This window comes from Xiphophorus hellerii, chromosome 3, assembly GCF_003331165.1.
Source record: "Xiphophorus hellerii strain 12219 chromosome 3, Xiphophorus_hellerii-4.1, whole genome shotgun sequence".
Classification (NCBI taxonomy): Eukaryota; Metazoa; Chordata; class Actinopteri; order Cyprinodontiformes; family Poeciliidae; genus Xiphophorus; species Xiphophorus hellerii.
In genome coordinates, this window is record NC_045674.1 from 14299297 (window position 1) to 14314847 (window position 15551).

Here is a 15551-nt window from a genome sequence, read left to right on the forward strand (position 1 = left end):
GGGAGAAAGACAGGCAGATCTGCAGGCGAAGAGGTGCGGGGGAGACTCCAAATGAGAAACATACGCTCCAACTGCATGACTAAGCCTCCTCAGCCCCTGTTTGGAAGGGGAGGAAGGGGGTGAGGGTGTCAGGGAATGTGGGGAGCAGGGGGGGGGAGGGAGCCGGGTCAGTCAATAGTGAGGTAAAACGTGTGGCGTGGGAGGGGCCGGGACTTAAAGGGAACAGGGGCAGGCAATCCAGCGTAGCACTTTCACTTTGAGCGGCGCCTGTGTCTGAGTGGAGAACACAAGGAGTGACCAGAGGGAGAGGAGGGTGGCCCGCGTCTCTGCCGCTTTATCCATTAAGGAACCCAGGAGCTACTGAAATTTAGGAAGATTCAAGGTCTGTAGTGCAAAAAAAAAAAAAAAAGGAGGGGAGACAAAAAAAAAGCTCTTGAAAACGAAAGAAGGCTGCAGCCACTCTGGGATTTAGAGGGAAAATCCAAAGTGAAAGAGAATGATGGCTTGTGGAGATTAATGGGTCATATTTTGGAAAGTACCAGAGGAAACCAGAAGAAGAAAATGCACTGAGGGATGTGAGCAAGGGGACTGAACATCGACCGCTAAGAGAGAGGAAAGGCAGAAGCGTGCTCTGTCAGAGACCTCAACAAACCACAGAGGGGGAAACTTTGCCTTTCACAGAGTGACACAGCTGAAGAGTGATTGCTGTCAACAAGAGAAATGGAGAAGTGTCCATTCTTAGAAAGATAAAATGCCAGGTAAGAAATAAGAACATCGTCCAATGATTTACTTTAGCTTTTATTTCTATGTGCGCACTTGAAGAACTTGTAGAGCAGACTCTTACTCATGCTTATTCAGGTATTACAGCAGACTGCATGTGTCGCTACAATCTCAGCCACACTAATGTCATACACTTGGAGTTGGTGATACAACCGCAGCTCAGAGTATTTTCGTCTGTTTTCTGCAGAAATGGCTAAATTGACACAGGATATGTTGAAACGTTTCTCTGTAGGTATGCAGCTCGAGAAGATAGAAACCACAGAAAGTTTCCACCTATTATCTGAATGTCATCTGCTCCTCTCATCCTCACTCATGTGTCAAACAGGTCTACTTTTGCTGCTGCTCTTCATCGTCCAATGTGGTGGATGTGACTTTGACCTGAAGGGTGTTGGAAACATAAAGGCAACAATCGATTCTAATCCAAATGGATTTGTAAGTCTTTACTTTTTTTTTAAATCAACACCTTCGAGGATGTGATGTAATGATGTGAAGGAATAGAAAATAGCATCTTGTCAGATGATTCAGAGTAAGCGTATCAGATCAGAGAGGGAAATCAAACTATGTCATGCTTTGCATTTTTTAGTCACCTTGTAGATTTGTAACAATTACAAAAGATATGCCTCACTTTATCAACTTCAGTACAAAGCTAAATCAGTTCTGATCTTTGTTTTTACTTCTCTCTCCTCCAGCGGTCTGTATTCCCTAAAGATTATCGCGTAGTGCACCATTACACTCGAAGCATGCTGTGCGAGACCGAGCCGGTGAGTTTAGTCATCAGTTATCAGAGTCTCACATGTCATAAAACTGCTTGTGCCTTTTATAGAAATCAACCTCCTCTTTTGGGATAATGTTTGACTCCATAACCTGGATAATTATTACCTTTCTCCCTCACTCATTTACAGATCTTAGGAAAGAAAGAAAAAACTGAGTTTGTGAACAGATTGCTACAGCAGGTGCTCTCTAGTGTCACTTGCACTCGAGTGCCACTGATGTGGTTCTTGTGGTGATCCGTCATGTGTTGTGCATGCTAACTCTGAGGTCTCCCTGCAGTGTTGCGTGTTCTCGGCAGCAGTGGTTCTCGTAGAGTCCTGGCATGTGCTCCTCACAAACCTCTGGGATCAGCATCTCAATTACACCTTCATCTTAGAGCTGAAGCAGACACTGGATAGAATTGTTGAAAAGAACAAAAATATAGAGGTAGGATTTTTAGTCTTTGCAATAAAAAAAGAGAAGGATATCTGTTAATTTTCTGACATATTAAATTTTATGAGTTTTGTAAACTATAGTAGTTGGAGATATACGTATCGCAGCTTTTACAACTTGCCTTGAGTTGTTTCTCTGATAATTCTGCAGCCTCTAATTGTGTCATTTCCTCTTCTCAGAGTTTCAAGGAGGAGACGGATTTCAAGCCGTACCCATTATTGTCTTCCTCCCCAGAAGAACTATTAAATCTAACGTCAGAACTTTTTGCTCGGTGGCTCAAGGTGGGTTGCTCACCTTCAATTGAAACTTGTTTCCCGCCCACGTTGCCCCCGTTTTTTGAAAGGAGGGACTACGGTCCGGTGAGGGGCAAACTATTGACCACTCGAGCCATCAGACGCGAGGAAGACCAGCCTGAAAAAAGGGTAGACAATAAACCTCCATCGTCCTGCGGAAGATCTCGATCCCGGCCCTGTCCTGCAGCTTTCTGGAGCCCCTTGTTAGTGTTGTTGTTATTTGGACTCTACTGGTAGCAACCTTTTTTTTTTATTGCACAATAATGAAACTTTTACCTGGCACTGAATGAATTATTTTTGAGTTTTGATGCAGTAAGCTTTACTAAAATGAAGTGATATGCATAAGCTGAATTAAATGCCAAAAGTCAGCTAACTTTGCTCTTGTTATATCAAGTATATATTAAACCTTATAGTCACTCTCTTGGTTGAAAAAAGCCACATGCTCCAGCTAATTGTGCTTTCCTTGCTAACAAGAGATCCAAACTGAGCTAGTCGGTGCACATAAGCCATTCTCTGTGGTTGCCTCACTGTTTACAAATGAATGTTGTGAGAGCTTATTCCTGTAAGTAAATGTAAGTTAAAGACTTTTAGCTATAGTAGCATTTGGTTTAAATTAGAGTGATCCAGTAACTTATATTTATTATTACGGTTCTTTTGTTGTTTGTCTAAGTTGGAAGAGTGCATTAGCTCTAGTGAATGAGCTGAAAATCTGAGGGCAATAGTTTAGCATTTATCAGACAGTAAATGTTGCTGCATGGATTAATGCTCTGTTACTGAAACAGTAAAATGCTTCTTTTCATACCTTTGATTTTATCCATGTCTTTGAGGTTTTTTTTGTTTGCTTAATTTGAACAAAGTGGTCATTAAGTTACTTTTTGTTCATGCGAGATCACTCGGATGCTTTGGTGGTCCCTTCAGCGTTGAGATGCTTTTGTTTATGCCCCTGGATTCCTTTATCTATTCATGTGAGGTGAACTGTGATGTGGATATGTCGGGTGAAAGCAAAAAAAAAAAAAAAATTCAAAGATAAGCTGCAGACGGGGGGGAGGAATGCATCGCTGCGGCTTGGCTTCTGTCTGAAACTATATGAGGAATAAAAGTGAAATCTTTACGCTAGCACTTGCCTCTGCTTGCACCCACACCCAGACATGTAATGTGTACCATTGTCCTTGCTGTCGCCATGGAAGCACCGTGTTTTGCATGGTCCTTGTTTACACTGAATTTGTGTCAAGATTTTTGCAAGGAGGAACAAACATGTTTGTACAAATGGGGACGGAAACACTTACATTTTAATACGTGAACTCCTTCGTTGTACCTGTTCCAGTCTGACGCATAAATATTTTAAGACGTCTGCCTGTCTGGAGGGATAAGTCCTGGTTTCCAGTCTGTGACAGGGGTACTAATGTCTGGAGGTTTCATAATTCCCGTAAATAGGCTTAACTGTGATTCACTGAAACCTTGTCTTGGGTGGGTCACCGAATACAGATAACCCCAGTAAAAAAAATAAAGAAAGAAAGAAAAGAAAGCACACATATACATAAGGGGGGTGTGGGGGGGTTCTGGAGAGGTCAGGTTGACCATGCACAATACAGCCAACAGTCTGGCTGATTTTCGAGAGAAATCTTTCAAAGACTGCTTTTTCCTGGCAGCGGGGAGCCAAGCGCCAAAGAGACCAGCTGAATTCCCGTAAACAGGGTGGGAGAGAGAGAAAGAGGGGAGAGAAGGAGGAGGAGGAAGATGAAGGGGGAGGACGCTCAAACCACGTGGTCGCTCCATAGACCGGAAGTGCCCTTCCAAGATGTCTGCGCCCGATGAGCACGCGTTAAACCGAGGAGGAGAAGAAGGCGAGATGGCAGAGATGGAGGAAGAGGAGGAGGACGAAGGGGTAGAGATGGAAGACGAAGAAGCGGACGGAGACGGGGGAAAGAAGGTGTACGTCCCCGGGATCGAGCCGCTTCAGCCCGGAGAGGAGCTGGAGATGGACCGCTCTGCGTACCGCGTGTACCACGAGTGCCAAACAGGCGAGTTCAAACCCGGCCTGCTGAATGTGCTGCTCAAGCCAGACTGCAGGAGCTCAAACCCGGATCTAAGGGTTTCCTTTTTGACTTTTCGTTCAGGTGCTCCGTGCCTGAGCTTCGACGTGATGAAGGATGGAGACGGAGACTGCAGGCAGCAGTTCCCCCTGTCCATGCTGCTGTGCGCGGGCACGCAGGCGGAAACAGCCTTGCAAAACAGGTACAACACACTGCTGCTCACTTTTATATTACTGGTTTAGAGCTTCCAGATTACTATTGCACATTTATGTTACAAAAAAAAAAAAAAAAGGGAAATAATTTGCAAACTAAAATACCAGACTTTATTTGTTCTGGTGATTGTTTTGTAGTTTTAGTTCAGGTGATTGAGAACAAGTTTTTTTACACTCTGTAATAAACAATTAATCGCATTAAATTAATCTCGATGATTTCATATCGATGAATAGTATTTTTTTAAGACCAATTTTGTTCACACACACTTCGTAATCCACGTTATTTATTGTGTGTAGTTGTGTTTTATTTTGAATATTTAAGATATCTTCTGCTTCCAGTGTTCAGTACAAAGTTAAAGGTTAACAGTCTTTGAGAGGGCGAACTTGCCTTATTATGTCATTACCAATATATTACTTGAAAATGGTCTCAAAACAACAATGTTATTGTTTACTGCAATCATTTTGGGGACAATTTATCATTATTTTAATCATTATTAACATTTATTATCGGGCCTGTTGCAGTAATCAATAAATTAATTAACCGCTGGAGATGGGCACCAGGGATGGATGGATGTGATCAATTAAAATGAGCTCAATAATATCCATTGGCCTGGTTTATCATTTGTCTCTTTTCTATTTTTCTCCTTCTACCAAAACCTGGATGATGAAAGTCTTCAATCTGGTGCTATGGTTTGTTTGAAATTTTGCTTGTAGAGACTTCAAAATAAATGTTATTAGTCGTTTTTGTTGTTTTGTTTATTTTGCATATTTAAAATGTCTTCCAGTTCCAGGGTTAAATGTTCATTAGAATTTAAAGTTTGTCGATCTTTGAGATTGTGGTCTTGCTTTCTTATGCCACTGTCATTTTATTAGTTGTAAATATAAAAAGCAACAATCTTGCTGTTTATGGCAGTAACGTCTGGGACAACAAAATTTGTTATTGTGGCAGGTTTAGTGAAAAGCCTTGTTACAATGTTCTCTCACAAGTTAAACCAACTCAACATAGTTTCTAATGGGACGCATTTGGCTGCATTTCTCCTCTCATTTTCACATAATCACTAGTCAAACTGTCTTCCATCTTGATTGCTTCAGTTGATTTACTGCAGTTAAGGTGACCGTAGCATTTTAAATTCACATTAATGCATCACAAAGAACTGGAGCTTAGCTTAAATTAATCTGTGTATCCTCACAGAAGCACCAGTTGCATTGATCAGTGTTGCTTTGTTTCTAGTCCATCTGCGATACTATCAACAACTTTTTAAAGCTGCAGGTAGTATTTGTCTTAACAATTTGCTCTTTTTTTGTTGAGGAGGAAAGAGTGGGAAGAGAGTCTCAAGAGACAACAGAAATGTTACATCTGCTCATGTGTTTCATCCAGCTGATCTGATCCAGCTTTGTTCCTGCGTTGGGACATAGACATGGCAAAGGATTCTCTGTGCTTGTTTAGTTGAGTGGAAAGCAAATGTTTACATGAAGTTAACAGGACTGGTTGTAGTTTTAGTACGCACTTAAAAAATAAATTACATGTTTGCTTAGACTCCAAGTCAGTTGTTTACTCTTTTCTCAGACAGATTGAAGCTAAATCCGTAAAACTGTTGTTTTGTTAAATGTTCTAAAATGTGCTTGTGCAGCTTTTCGCCAGATTACTGAAGTTTGATGTATCTGTGTTAGATTTTTTGTCTTAAGCCTATTCATTGTGAAATTTGTTGCATAAGCTCGTTTCTTTGTTCCTTTGCATTCTTGCACATTTTGTTGCAATCCAACCACAAAACCTTTAACGTGATAGACCGCAATATGAATATAAAACATATAAAACAGTATGTTTTATATTCATATTGTACAGTGCCTTTAAAAAATATGTCTTACTGTTTTAACAGCTCAATGATCAACAAAGCTAGGCTTTTTTGACAAAACAAATTATAAATAACATTTATTTTATGTTTCATGTTATTTAATAGCCTTTTTTTTTTACATTAAAATATTTTTATTGTATTTTTATTTATTTTTTCCTCAGGAAAACCAAGTGATGATTGTGATTGATTTTGTAAAACATCCAAGGGGGATGAATACTTTTTAAAGGCTCTGAATATGTTCAGGGTTGAAGTTACTGCAGAAATGCATTTTATTTTTCTCTCTTAACCAGTAATTAACCTAAATTATTGATCTTAACATTTGTCAAGTCATAGTTGTAATCACTCCATACCAATTATTCTCTTTTGCGACCTATTATTGGAAGATTTTGTATGTTTTGTGTTTTTCTTATCACAGTAATGAAGTGTCCTCATGACAAAATAGGAGGAAAATATCCATAAATAATATAAATGAAGTAAATAATTGTTGAGCTTTATGTCTATATTTGCGTCTGAAGTAACTGAAAAGAAATTTAAAAATAGAAATTTAATATTTATACATTTTTATTCAACTTTTGAGAAGGAATAAAAGGAAAAGGAAGTGTTATACTCACTAATCTTAAATTGCATTTGTATATTTACCCCTTTACTCTGAAAACCGGAATAAAATCCAACCTATTGTGTTAAGAAGTCACCTTATTAATAAACTAAACACGCCTCCTGTGATTATTTTAAGCTCAGTAAGAGACGTCTGTTGAACTAACGCATTAGTAAATCTCTGAACAGTTCCTCTTGGCTCTGTTTCATATTGTGAAATATTATTTTTATGACGTAAGCCCTTACATTGATGAATGATTGTCAGTGGTAAAAACAGACATTACACCCAGATAAAAGCAGACTTGTTCATGCGAATTTCAGGTTATCTCTTGTGTAAATCCTTTACCTGCCAGTCAGGATTTAACTGAAAATCTGTCAGAACTTGAATAAAAATCGAGTCCGTTAGAAGGTGGTGGGTGGTTTTTACTTTCACTCTCAAGCTCCTCCGTGTTCACCTTTCTGGCGAATGTGCTCCTCTCGCTGCAGACTTCTGGTGATGCGCATGCACAACCTTCATGGAACAGAGAAGGAAAACGAAGAGGAGGAAAGCAGCGATGAGGAAAGCGATGAAGAGGAGGAGGAAGAGGATAAGAAGCCACAGCTGGAGCTGGCCATGATGCCTCACTATGGAGGGATTAACAGAGTTAGAGTAAGTCTGTCATTTTTTATGTAAGCAAATTATAATTGGGGCACAAATCTTTTTAAAGGAGAACTAATTTGCTTTATTTAACAGGTTAGTAGGCAGGTCTGTAGGCTCTACAAAATATGTTTTTTTACATTTTTTGCACATAATCGTTCTTCAGTAATGAGATTTTTGTTTGGTCAGTTCTGCCTAATTTGAACTCCTTTCAGAATGAGCCATTTTAGGGCTTCTTGTAACTTTAAATCCAATTTAGCTGCTGCTGGCGATGCCCTCAAACTCAACATTTACCCTCTCACGTGAAAATGGCTGCAATAAATACACAGTTATACAATCGTACATCTTCGAAAAGCAGACGCAGAGCCTCCTGCGCAACCAGCAAGTGCTTTTTGAATGGTAAGTCAACAGCAAATCACTTGTCTTTTCCAGCTGCCATTGTACAGCCCAGCGGTAAAACCAGCTAACCTGACATGCTGGTGCTCCATTTGGGTTGCTAGGTAACGCCACAGCATGACTTGACCATTGGAAGGTTTTTAAAATGGCTCATTTTTCACACAACCAAAAACATAAACTTATTTTGTAAAAACACGAGGAGGATTTTATTTATTTGTTGTTGTCTTTAAAGTTCTTGAGCTGTTTTTAGAAGCATTTGAAACCCAAATGGAAGTATAAAAAATATGAATTATAACAGGCCCCCTTTAATGACTGATTGAATTGATTTTCCAGGTGACCCAGTGTGGCGAGCTCCCATTGGCTGCAGTGTGGTCGGACAAGGGACAGGTAGAGATATTCGACCTTCGCCCTCAGCTGGAGGCCGTCCACAGTTCTGCTGCCATGGCGACGTTTGTCCAGCAGCAGAAAGAAGCTACACCACTGTTCAGCTTCTCAGGACACATGAGTGAAGGCTTCGCAATTGATTGGTCTCCTAAAGTCCCAGGTGAGTCAAACTTCCTCCTGTAGACAGGAGGAAGAAAAAAAAAAAAATAATAATTTTTGCTGCAGGCCAAAAATAACAAAGACTTCGGCTATAATTGAGCTGGATTTCACGCTGTGATCCTGTTCAGAGGGAAAACTGGTAACCAAATCCAAGCATGAATCCAGGATGTAGAAACATTAAAATGACAGAAAAGAAAAAAGGGTTTTCAGTTGAGTTGAATGTTTACAAAGTTAAATATGGATAACATTTGAAATGGAGGAAATGTAAGAGTGTCAGTAAGCTGAAGATTTTAAAATGTGGCAGGAAATGATCCCTGGTTGATTTTGTTCCTTTGGTTTTTAATGGAACGGTGCATCTTTTCCAGAGAAACTTGGATAATCTAAGAATGCAAATTCAAAAGCGCTATTTAAAGGAACATAAGTTTCTGCATAGATACTAAATACTGCTGTCGGTCAGCCCTACTTGATGATCAATAAGTACAGGACCTTGCAAAAGCATTCACACTTTCTTTTTTTATTTTTTATTTTAATGTGATTCCAGGAGGATTTCTGCAGGTGTCTCTTTCTGGATTCTTATGTCTCTAAAATGAGATTTTACGGTTTGCTTTGCAGCACGTTAAGTAGAGCTCTAACCTTCTGTGATTTCCACCAGCCTAAACGATTGTGTAATAATTGATCAGTTTAATAACTTTCTATAAAGGAGATATCAAAGTTTAAGTGAAATATACTTTTTTGTTGTTATCCCTTTTGGCCTCCAGTTAATTAAAGGCATACTGGACATGATAGGATATATATAAAAATAAAATACGTTAAATTACCCGGCTCATCCCGAGTTACTTTTGGTGTCATTCAAAATCTGAGAACCTAAACTGATTTCATTAAAGAATCAAACTGAAACACTTTATTAAAGTGAAATTTCAGGATAATATATTTCATTTTGATCACTAAATGTGCAGCAGAATGAAGGGAAATTTATCTTAAAGCCTAATATTTTTATCCAGTCTATCAGAACTATATAAAAAAACATAAAGACTAGATTTTTAATGGATTCTCCTGTGTTTTCCTCACCAGGTCGCCTCGTCAGCGGCGACTGCAGAAAGAACATCCACGTGTGGGAGCCTCGCGAGGGTGGAGCCTCGTGGCAGATTGACCAGAGACCGTTCAGCTCCCACAGCCAGTCGGTGGAGGATCTGCAGTGGTCTCCTACCGAAGCCACAGTATGTGCAATTATCAAGACACTGCGGGTCACACTCACAGGGCTGGATGCTTCTTCTCTTCCTCCTCCTCTCCGATGAAAGGAGTGAAGGCTTTGAGTTGACGATGAGTAAACGAATGCTTTGATTAGACATGCATTAATGACGTCGCGTTGAGCTCACCTGCTCTGTGCTCTGCAGGTTTTTGGTTGTGGGAAACACAAAAAACAAACAAAGCGCAGGGCGTGTCGAGCGAAATCACTGAGTGGATGAAGGAATGTAAAGGAGCACCTGGCGCGCTGCAATTGTGTCGCAACACAAGGTTGCAGCTAAAATCGAAACTTTCCCCATCTTGTTTGAGGTTTGGAAGTGAGCAGCTTGCAAATTGAGGCTGGCTTGAGCCTTTTGCCAAAAAGAGGAAGAAGGAAAAAAAAGAACAGTAGTTGCTTTGTTTCAGACTTGGTTTATGTTGTATGTGATTCACTACTGAGGTTTAAACAGTTGAAACGTTTTATTTCTTCCTCTAGGTTTTTGCGTCTTGCTCTGTTGATCAGTCCATCCGTATCTGGGATATCCGCGCCCCGCCAAACTCGATGCTCTCAGCCAACGAGGCTCATTCGTCGGACATCAACGTAATCAGCTGGAACAGGAGCGAGCCGTTCCTGCTGTCAGGAGGGGACGACGGGCTCCTGAAGGTCTGGGACCTGCGACAGTTTAAGGTGGGAACCAACACCAGTTTACCCAGAAAGATCTCAATACCTTAGAATAACTTATAGAACTGAATTTATTTCTGTAATTAAATTTGAGAAGTAATACTTCTATATTGCAGTGACTTTAAGTACAGATTAATATACAGTACAGACCAAAAGTTTGGACACACCTTCTAATTCAATGAGTTTCCTTTATTTTCATGACTATTGACATTGTAGATTCACACTGAAGGCATCAAAACTATGAATAACACATGTGGAAATATGCACTAAACAAAAAAGTGTAAAACAACTGAAAATACCCCTTATATTCTAGTTTCTTCAAAGTAGCAACCTTTAGCTGTGATTACTGCTTTGCACACACTCTGCATTTTCTTGATGAGCTTCAAGATGTAGTCACCTGAAATGGTTTTCACTTCATAGGTGCCCTGTCAGGTTAATAAGTGGGATTTCTTGCCTTATAAATAGTCATGAAAATAAAGAAAACCCATTGAATTAGAAGGTGTGTCCAAACTTTTGGTCTGTACTGTATTTCAAGTGTTCTTTTCTTTACCTTTTGATGATTATGGCTTACAGCTGATTAAATTCAAAATTCTCAGGCAATTAGATTATTACACAAGACCAATTAAAGTATTTTTTACAGAAAAGCTGACTGACTGGAAACTATGTCCACGTTTGCTGGTCCATAAATCACAGTGATGTCATGATCACTAAAGCAGGTGTTGGTACGTGGGCACAATAAAAAATTTTCTGGACGATAAATTGTTCAAGAAATTATTGCAATAAATGATTATATTGTTGTTTGGAGACCATTGTCACGTAATATATTGATTATAGCATAATACTGCAAGTTAATGAACCATGATTTTGTACAAAACACTTAAAAGACTTCTTAGATATCCCAAATAAAACATATCTAAAACAATAAGTAAAATAGAAATAAAAGCCATGCAACAACCAAAACCAAAAATACAGTAGATTGTGAAGTCTCTGTAAACAAAATTATTGAGCTCATTTTCATTTGTCATGTGATTAATTGCTTATTGCATCAGGCTTAATGTGGGCAGGTTCCAAGTCCTGCTGAAAAATGACATCAGCGCCTCCATAAAGCTTCTCTGCAGAGGGGAGCATGAGGTGCTCTGAAGTGTCCTGGTAGACGGCTTTTGTTGGAGTTCATTCATTTTTGTCTCTGTGCTCCACCAGGTCCGTTAGCCAGTTTCAGAACCCGACCAGAACCCCTGAGTTTCTAAATTAGCTTCAGAAATAATGAGATTTGGTTATATATGTATAAAACAGGTTTTAATGCCGAAAAATGATCAAATGTTACAAGCCATACATGTCATACAAAAGCCATACATGTCATACAGAGTTACATTCACCGTCCAGCGCTGGGGCCAAACTTACCTTATGGATGAAACCAAGTCAGGCAAAGACTGTAGCGCATGTTTAGCTTTTTATTCTTCTCTGCAATCTGTACCCTTCCTAAAGGGTAGTCTAATCAGTTTCATTCTGTTTACGGCAGTCACACATAAACATGGTTAAGTAAGTTGCAGTGTGTGCGTGTAAGCAGTTAAAAGAGGCTACAAGAGATAGAGGAAAAGATAGAATCTACAACACTTTAAACTTGATAAATCTCAGTGGAGCAACACCAGCAGCTCCCCGGGTCATCGCTTACTGTGGAAACTTCAAACTGGACTTTAAGCTGTGTGGATTTTGAGCTTCTCCACTGTTTTTCCAGTGGAGAAGTTCTGGACTGTGATTTCCAAATGAAATTCAAACATAATATTTATCTGAAGACTGGCTCCTGAATGGGTTTGCTTCATAATGTCATCCAGGCTGCAGTTATCCTTGTTGCTTTTCCACCTTTTGCACTACTTTTTCCTTAAACTAAACTTTCTATTAATATGCAGCTTCTTCAGCAAATAACTTTGGTATCAATGACTTCCTGCAAGACAAGCAGCTGCAGGTCATTTCATGCCCATTAAATGACATTTCTCTGTTAAATTTCCTGTTTGGTGAGTTTCATTGATTGCGATTTTCATATTTGAAAGAAACTAAAAACTAAATTGAGTTTTTTCACTAGCTGTGAGCCATGATCAGTAAAACAGACAGAAACCAGGAATTTACATCAGCCTCCTGCTTTTTAACTGAATTACTGAAGTAAATAAACTTTCCAATTATTCCTGTATACGTCAGACAATTCCCACTGAGACTTGAGGAAATTTCTATCATTGCTACATGAAAAACAATGTTTATAGGTTTGTGTGTTGCATCAGATTGTCTGCAGCCTTGTTATTTATCCAGCTTCAACTAACCGCAGACCTTTGTTCCATTTTACACAACTTTACAACAATAATTAAGATGATTATTACCGCCCTCCTTTTAATCCGTGTGGAAACGCACTGAGCTGCAGTTCCAGGAGTCAAACAAAACCATTAATGCTGCCACAAAAACAAAGTTAACATGCATATGGCCAAATGTGGACATATAAAATGTATGGGTGCACCAATTCATCGGCCCCAATTTCCTTAATTAAGGGTGATTGGTGGTCGGCCGATACTTGCATGTAAAGCTGATCTTTTCCCAGAATCTTATGTACCTCAGCAAAAGTCTAAAAATTGGCCTCTGTCCTTTTCTGCTCTGCAGTGAGAGGTTCGACTGACAGACCGGACCACCAGGTCACATCTGCATATTTGCAGTTAACAATAGTCGCCCCACTGTTACCAAATCAGCGACTTTCTTGCTATATTTAGTGACATTTCAGGCAAAAAAAATTGGTATCGGCCAAATTCAGAATCAGGAGGTCAAACTTTTTAAAGAGCGGTAATAAAATGGCCGTCCCACATTAACCGGGGTCTTTAATCTGCAGACGGGTCGTCCGGTGGCCAGCTTCAAGCAGCACTGCGGCCCCGTCACGTCCGTGGAGTGGAGCCCCGTGGACTCGAGCGTGTTCGCCGCCTCCGGGGCGGACGACGTCGTCAGCCAGTGGGACCTCTCCGTGGAGTCCTGCGACGTGGGTGCCAGGGTGGAGGGGGTGAAGGATCTGCCCCCGCAGCTGCTGTTCCTGCACCAGGGTCAGTCGGAGATCAAGGAGATCCACTGGCACCCGCAGATGCCCGGCGTGATGATCTCCACGGCCCTGTCAGGGTTTAACGTCTTTAGGACTATATCTGTGTAGGGCATGGAGGTGTGTGTGTGCGTGTGGGTGTGTGTGAGTGTGTTTTGCATTTAGTCGTAAATATGTGAATGGAGCTTGTAATAATGTACATAACATGGCTATGTAAGTAAGAACTCTATTTCTGACATTTACTGGCAGAGAAAAGCGCATAATGAATTTTCTGTATGTTCTACAGATGTGCAAACCGTTTTAGACATTTCCTCTTCCACGCTAACAATAAACAGTTTAAATTCTGATCTGCTTTGTTTCTACTCTTAAATAAAAATTTACTTCATGCTAAAAATGATTCATAGTATAATTAGAGGAGAAGAAATTAGTCAATTTGCCTCATCAGTGATTGGCATAATCTAGCAGAAAAATATTTTATCGGGATTTTGGTGGCTAGACCAACACACAGTAGTGTGTTTGGTTAATCTTTTGGGGGGTTTGTAATACTTAATTCAAATTATACGAAATAATAAGATAGAATACCACAATTATGCCGATGACACACAGCTATACATTAGTCTTTCACCAGGAGATTACAGTCAGGTTCAAATACTCACTAAATGTATCAAGCAGATTAATGTCTGGATGGGCCAAAATTTTCTCCAACTAAATAAAAATAAAACTGAAATATTAGTGTTTGGACCAAAAGAGCATAGATTAAATATAACCACCCACCTTCAGTCCATTGGATTAAAATGCTCTGATGAAGCTAAGAATCTGGGGGTGATCATGGATCCTGATCTGAACTTTAATAACCACATCAAATCTATCATAAAAACATCATACTACCATCTAAAAAATATTGCTAAAATCACACGACTCTGAAAAATTAGTTCATGCCTTTGTTTTTAGTAGACTCGATTACTGCAATGGAATTTTTACTGGCTTATCAAAAAAAAGCAATAAGACAGCTCCAGCTTCTCCAGAATGCTGCTGCAAGAGTCCTAACTAAAACAAATGGAGATCAACATATCAGTCCAGTTCTAAGATCCCTGCACTGGCTGCCTGTTGCTCGAAGAATAGAATTTAAAATCTCTTTAATGGTTTACAAAGCACTTCATAATAGAAACCCAGACTACATTTCTGATCTTCTTCAACCATATATACCACTCAGACCTTTAAGATCATCAGAATCAAACCTTCTAACCGTTCCGAGAGTCAGAACTAAACACGGTGGAGCAGCTTTTAGTTTTTATGCTCCAACACGCTGGAATAAGCTTCCTGCTCACTGTAAGACTGCCCCTACCTTGAGTTTATTTAAAACAAGATTAAAAACCTTCTTATTTGACGTTGCCTATTCTTAAATTTTTGTTTTTTTAACTATATTCAAAATTGTAATATTTATTTTGTTTATTTTTAATCTGCTTGATTTTTAATTTAATTTTATTATTATTATCTTCTTGTATGTTATTTTTAACTTTTTTGTACAAGCACTTTGAATTGTCTTTGGCTGAAAGGTGCTATATAAATAAAGTTGCCTTGCCTTAAATATTTGTATTCAGTCAATACTTTGCAGAACCAGGTTTTGCTGTGATTACAGCTGCTCTGATTGGTTGCTTTTCACATCTAGTGACTGAGTCTTTTGCTAATTCTTTACAAACTACCTCATTTGCAGTAAGATTGTGGGGCTGAATGATTGGCATGCTTTCATAAACATAGATTTTCAAACCATTTCATACAGTATAATTTTATCTAAACCGTCCCACTGCCATTATTCTACATGAAGGTGAATCTCCCCCCAGTTTCAAGTCTATAGAAGAGTTTTCTCTGGGCATATATCATATTTATCTCCATATAGAAAGTCATAATCTCTGATCAGATGAAGAAATTTATTTATGTCATAATTCTGCCACCACCATGTTTTACGGTGAGTTCAGGGTCATGTGTACTGTTAGTTTTTCTCTAAACATACAGTTTATTGTTCTCATCTGATCACTT

General features: G+C 39.4%; 1 protein-coding gene across 2 annotated transcripts; it reads left to right on the forward strand.

The window, feature by feature from the left end:
* Positions 1 to 230: 230 nt before the first annotated feature.
* On the forward strand, positions 231 to 13861 carry grwd1 (glutamate-rich WD repeat containing 1). Of its 2 annotated transcripts, XM_032558662.1 has the most exons (12): positions 231 to 758; positions 968 to 1012; positions 1106 to 1212; positions 1470 to 1541; positions 1831 to 1977; positions 2163 to 4297; positions 4394 to 4511; positions 7455 to 7617; positions 8335 to 8545; positions 9616 to 9761; positions 10265 to 10456; positions 13317 to 13861. In XM_032558662.1, the coding sequence occupies exons 6-12, from the start codon at positions 4075 to 4077 to the stop codon at positions 13623 to 13625; spliced, it is 1362 nt and encodes a 453-aa protein (XP_032414553.1). In that variant the 5' UTR covers positions 231 to 758; positions 968 to 1012; positions 1106 to 1212; positions 1470 to 1541; positions 1831 to 1977; positions 2163 to 4074; the 3' UTR covers positions 13626 to 13861. The 2 variants fall into 2 exon arrangements, with proteins under 2 accessions (XP_032414553.1, XP_032414552.1); XM_032558661.1 differs by lacking the exon at positions 968 to 1012.
* The last annotated feature ends 1690 nt before the right edge of the window (positions 13862 to 15551 follow it).

What these genes read in the sequence shown, in the direction of transcription:
- grwd1 (XM_032558662.1), top strand. Translation starts at nt 4,075, where the DNA reads ATGTCTGCGCCCGATGAGCACGCGTTAAACCGAGGAGGAGAAGAAGGC. An exon ending in GAAACAGCCTTGCAAAACAG is followed by an intron (nt 4,512 to 7,454) that starts GTACAACACACT and finishes CTCTCGCTGCAG; the next exon opens with ACTTCTGGTGATGCGCATGC. An exon ending in TTGGTCTCCTAAAGTCCCAG is followed by an intron (nt 8,546 to 9,615) that starts GTGAGTCAAACT and finishes TTTCCTCACCAG; the next exon opens with GTCGCCTCGTCAGCGGCGAC.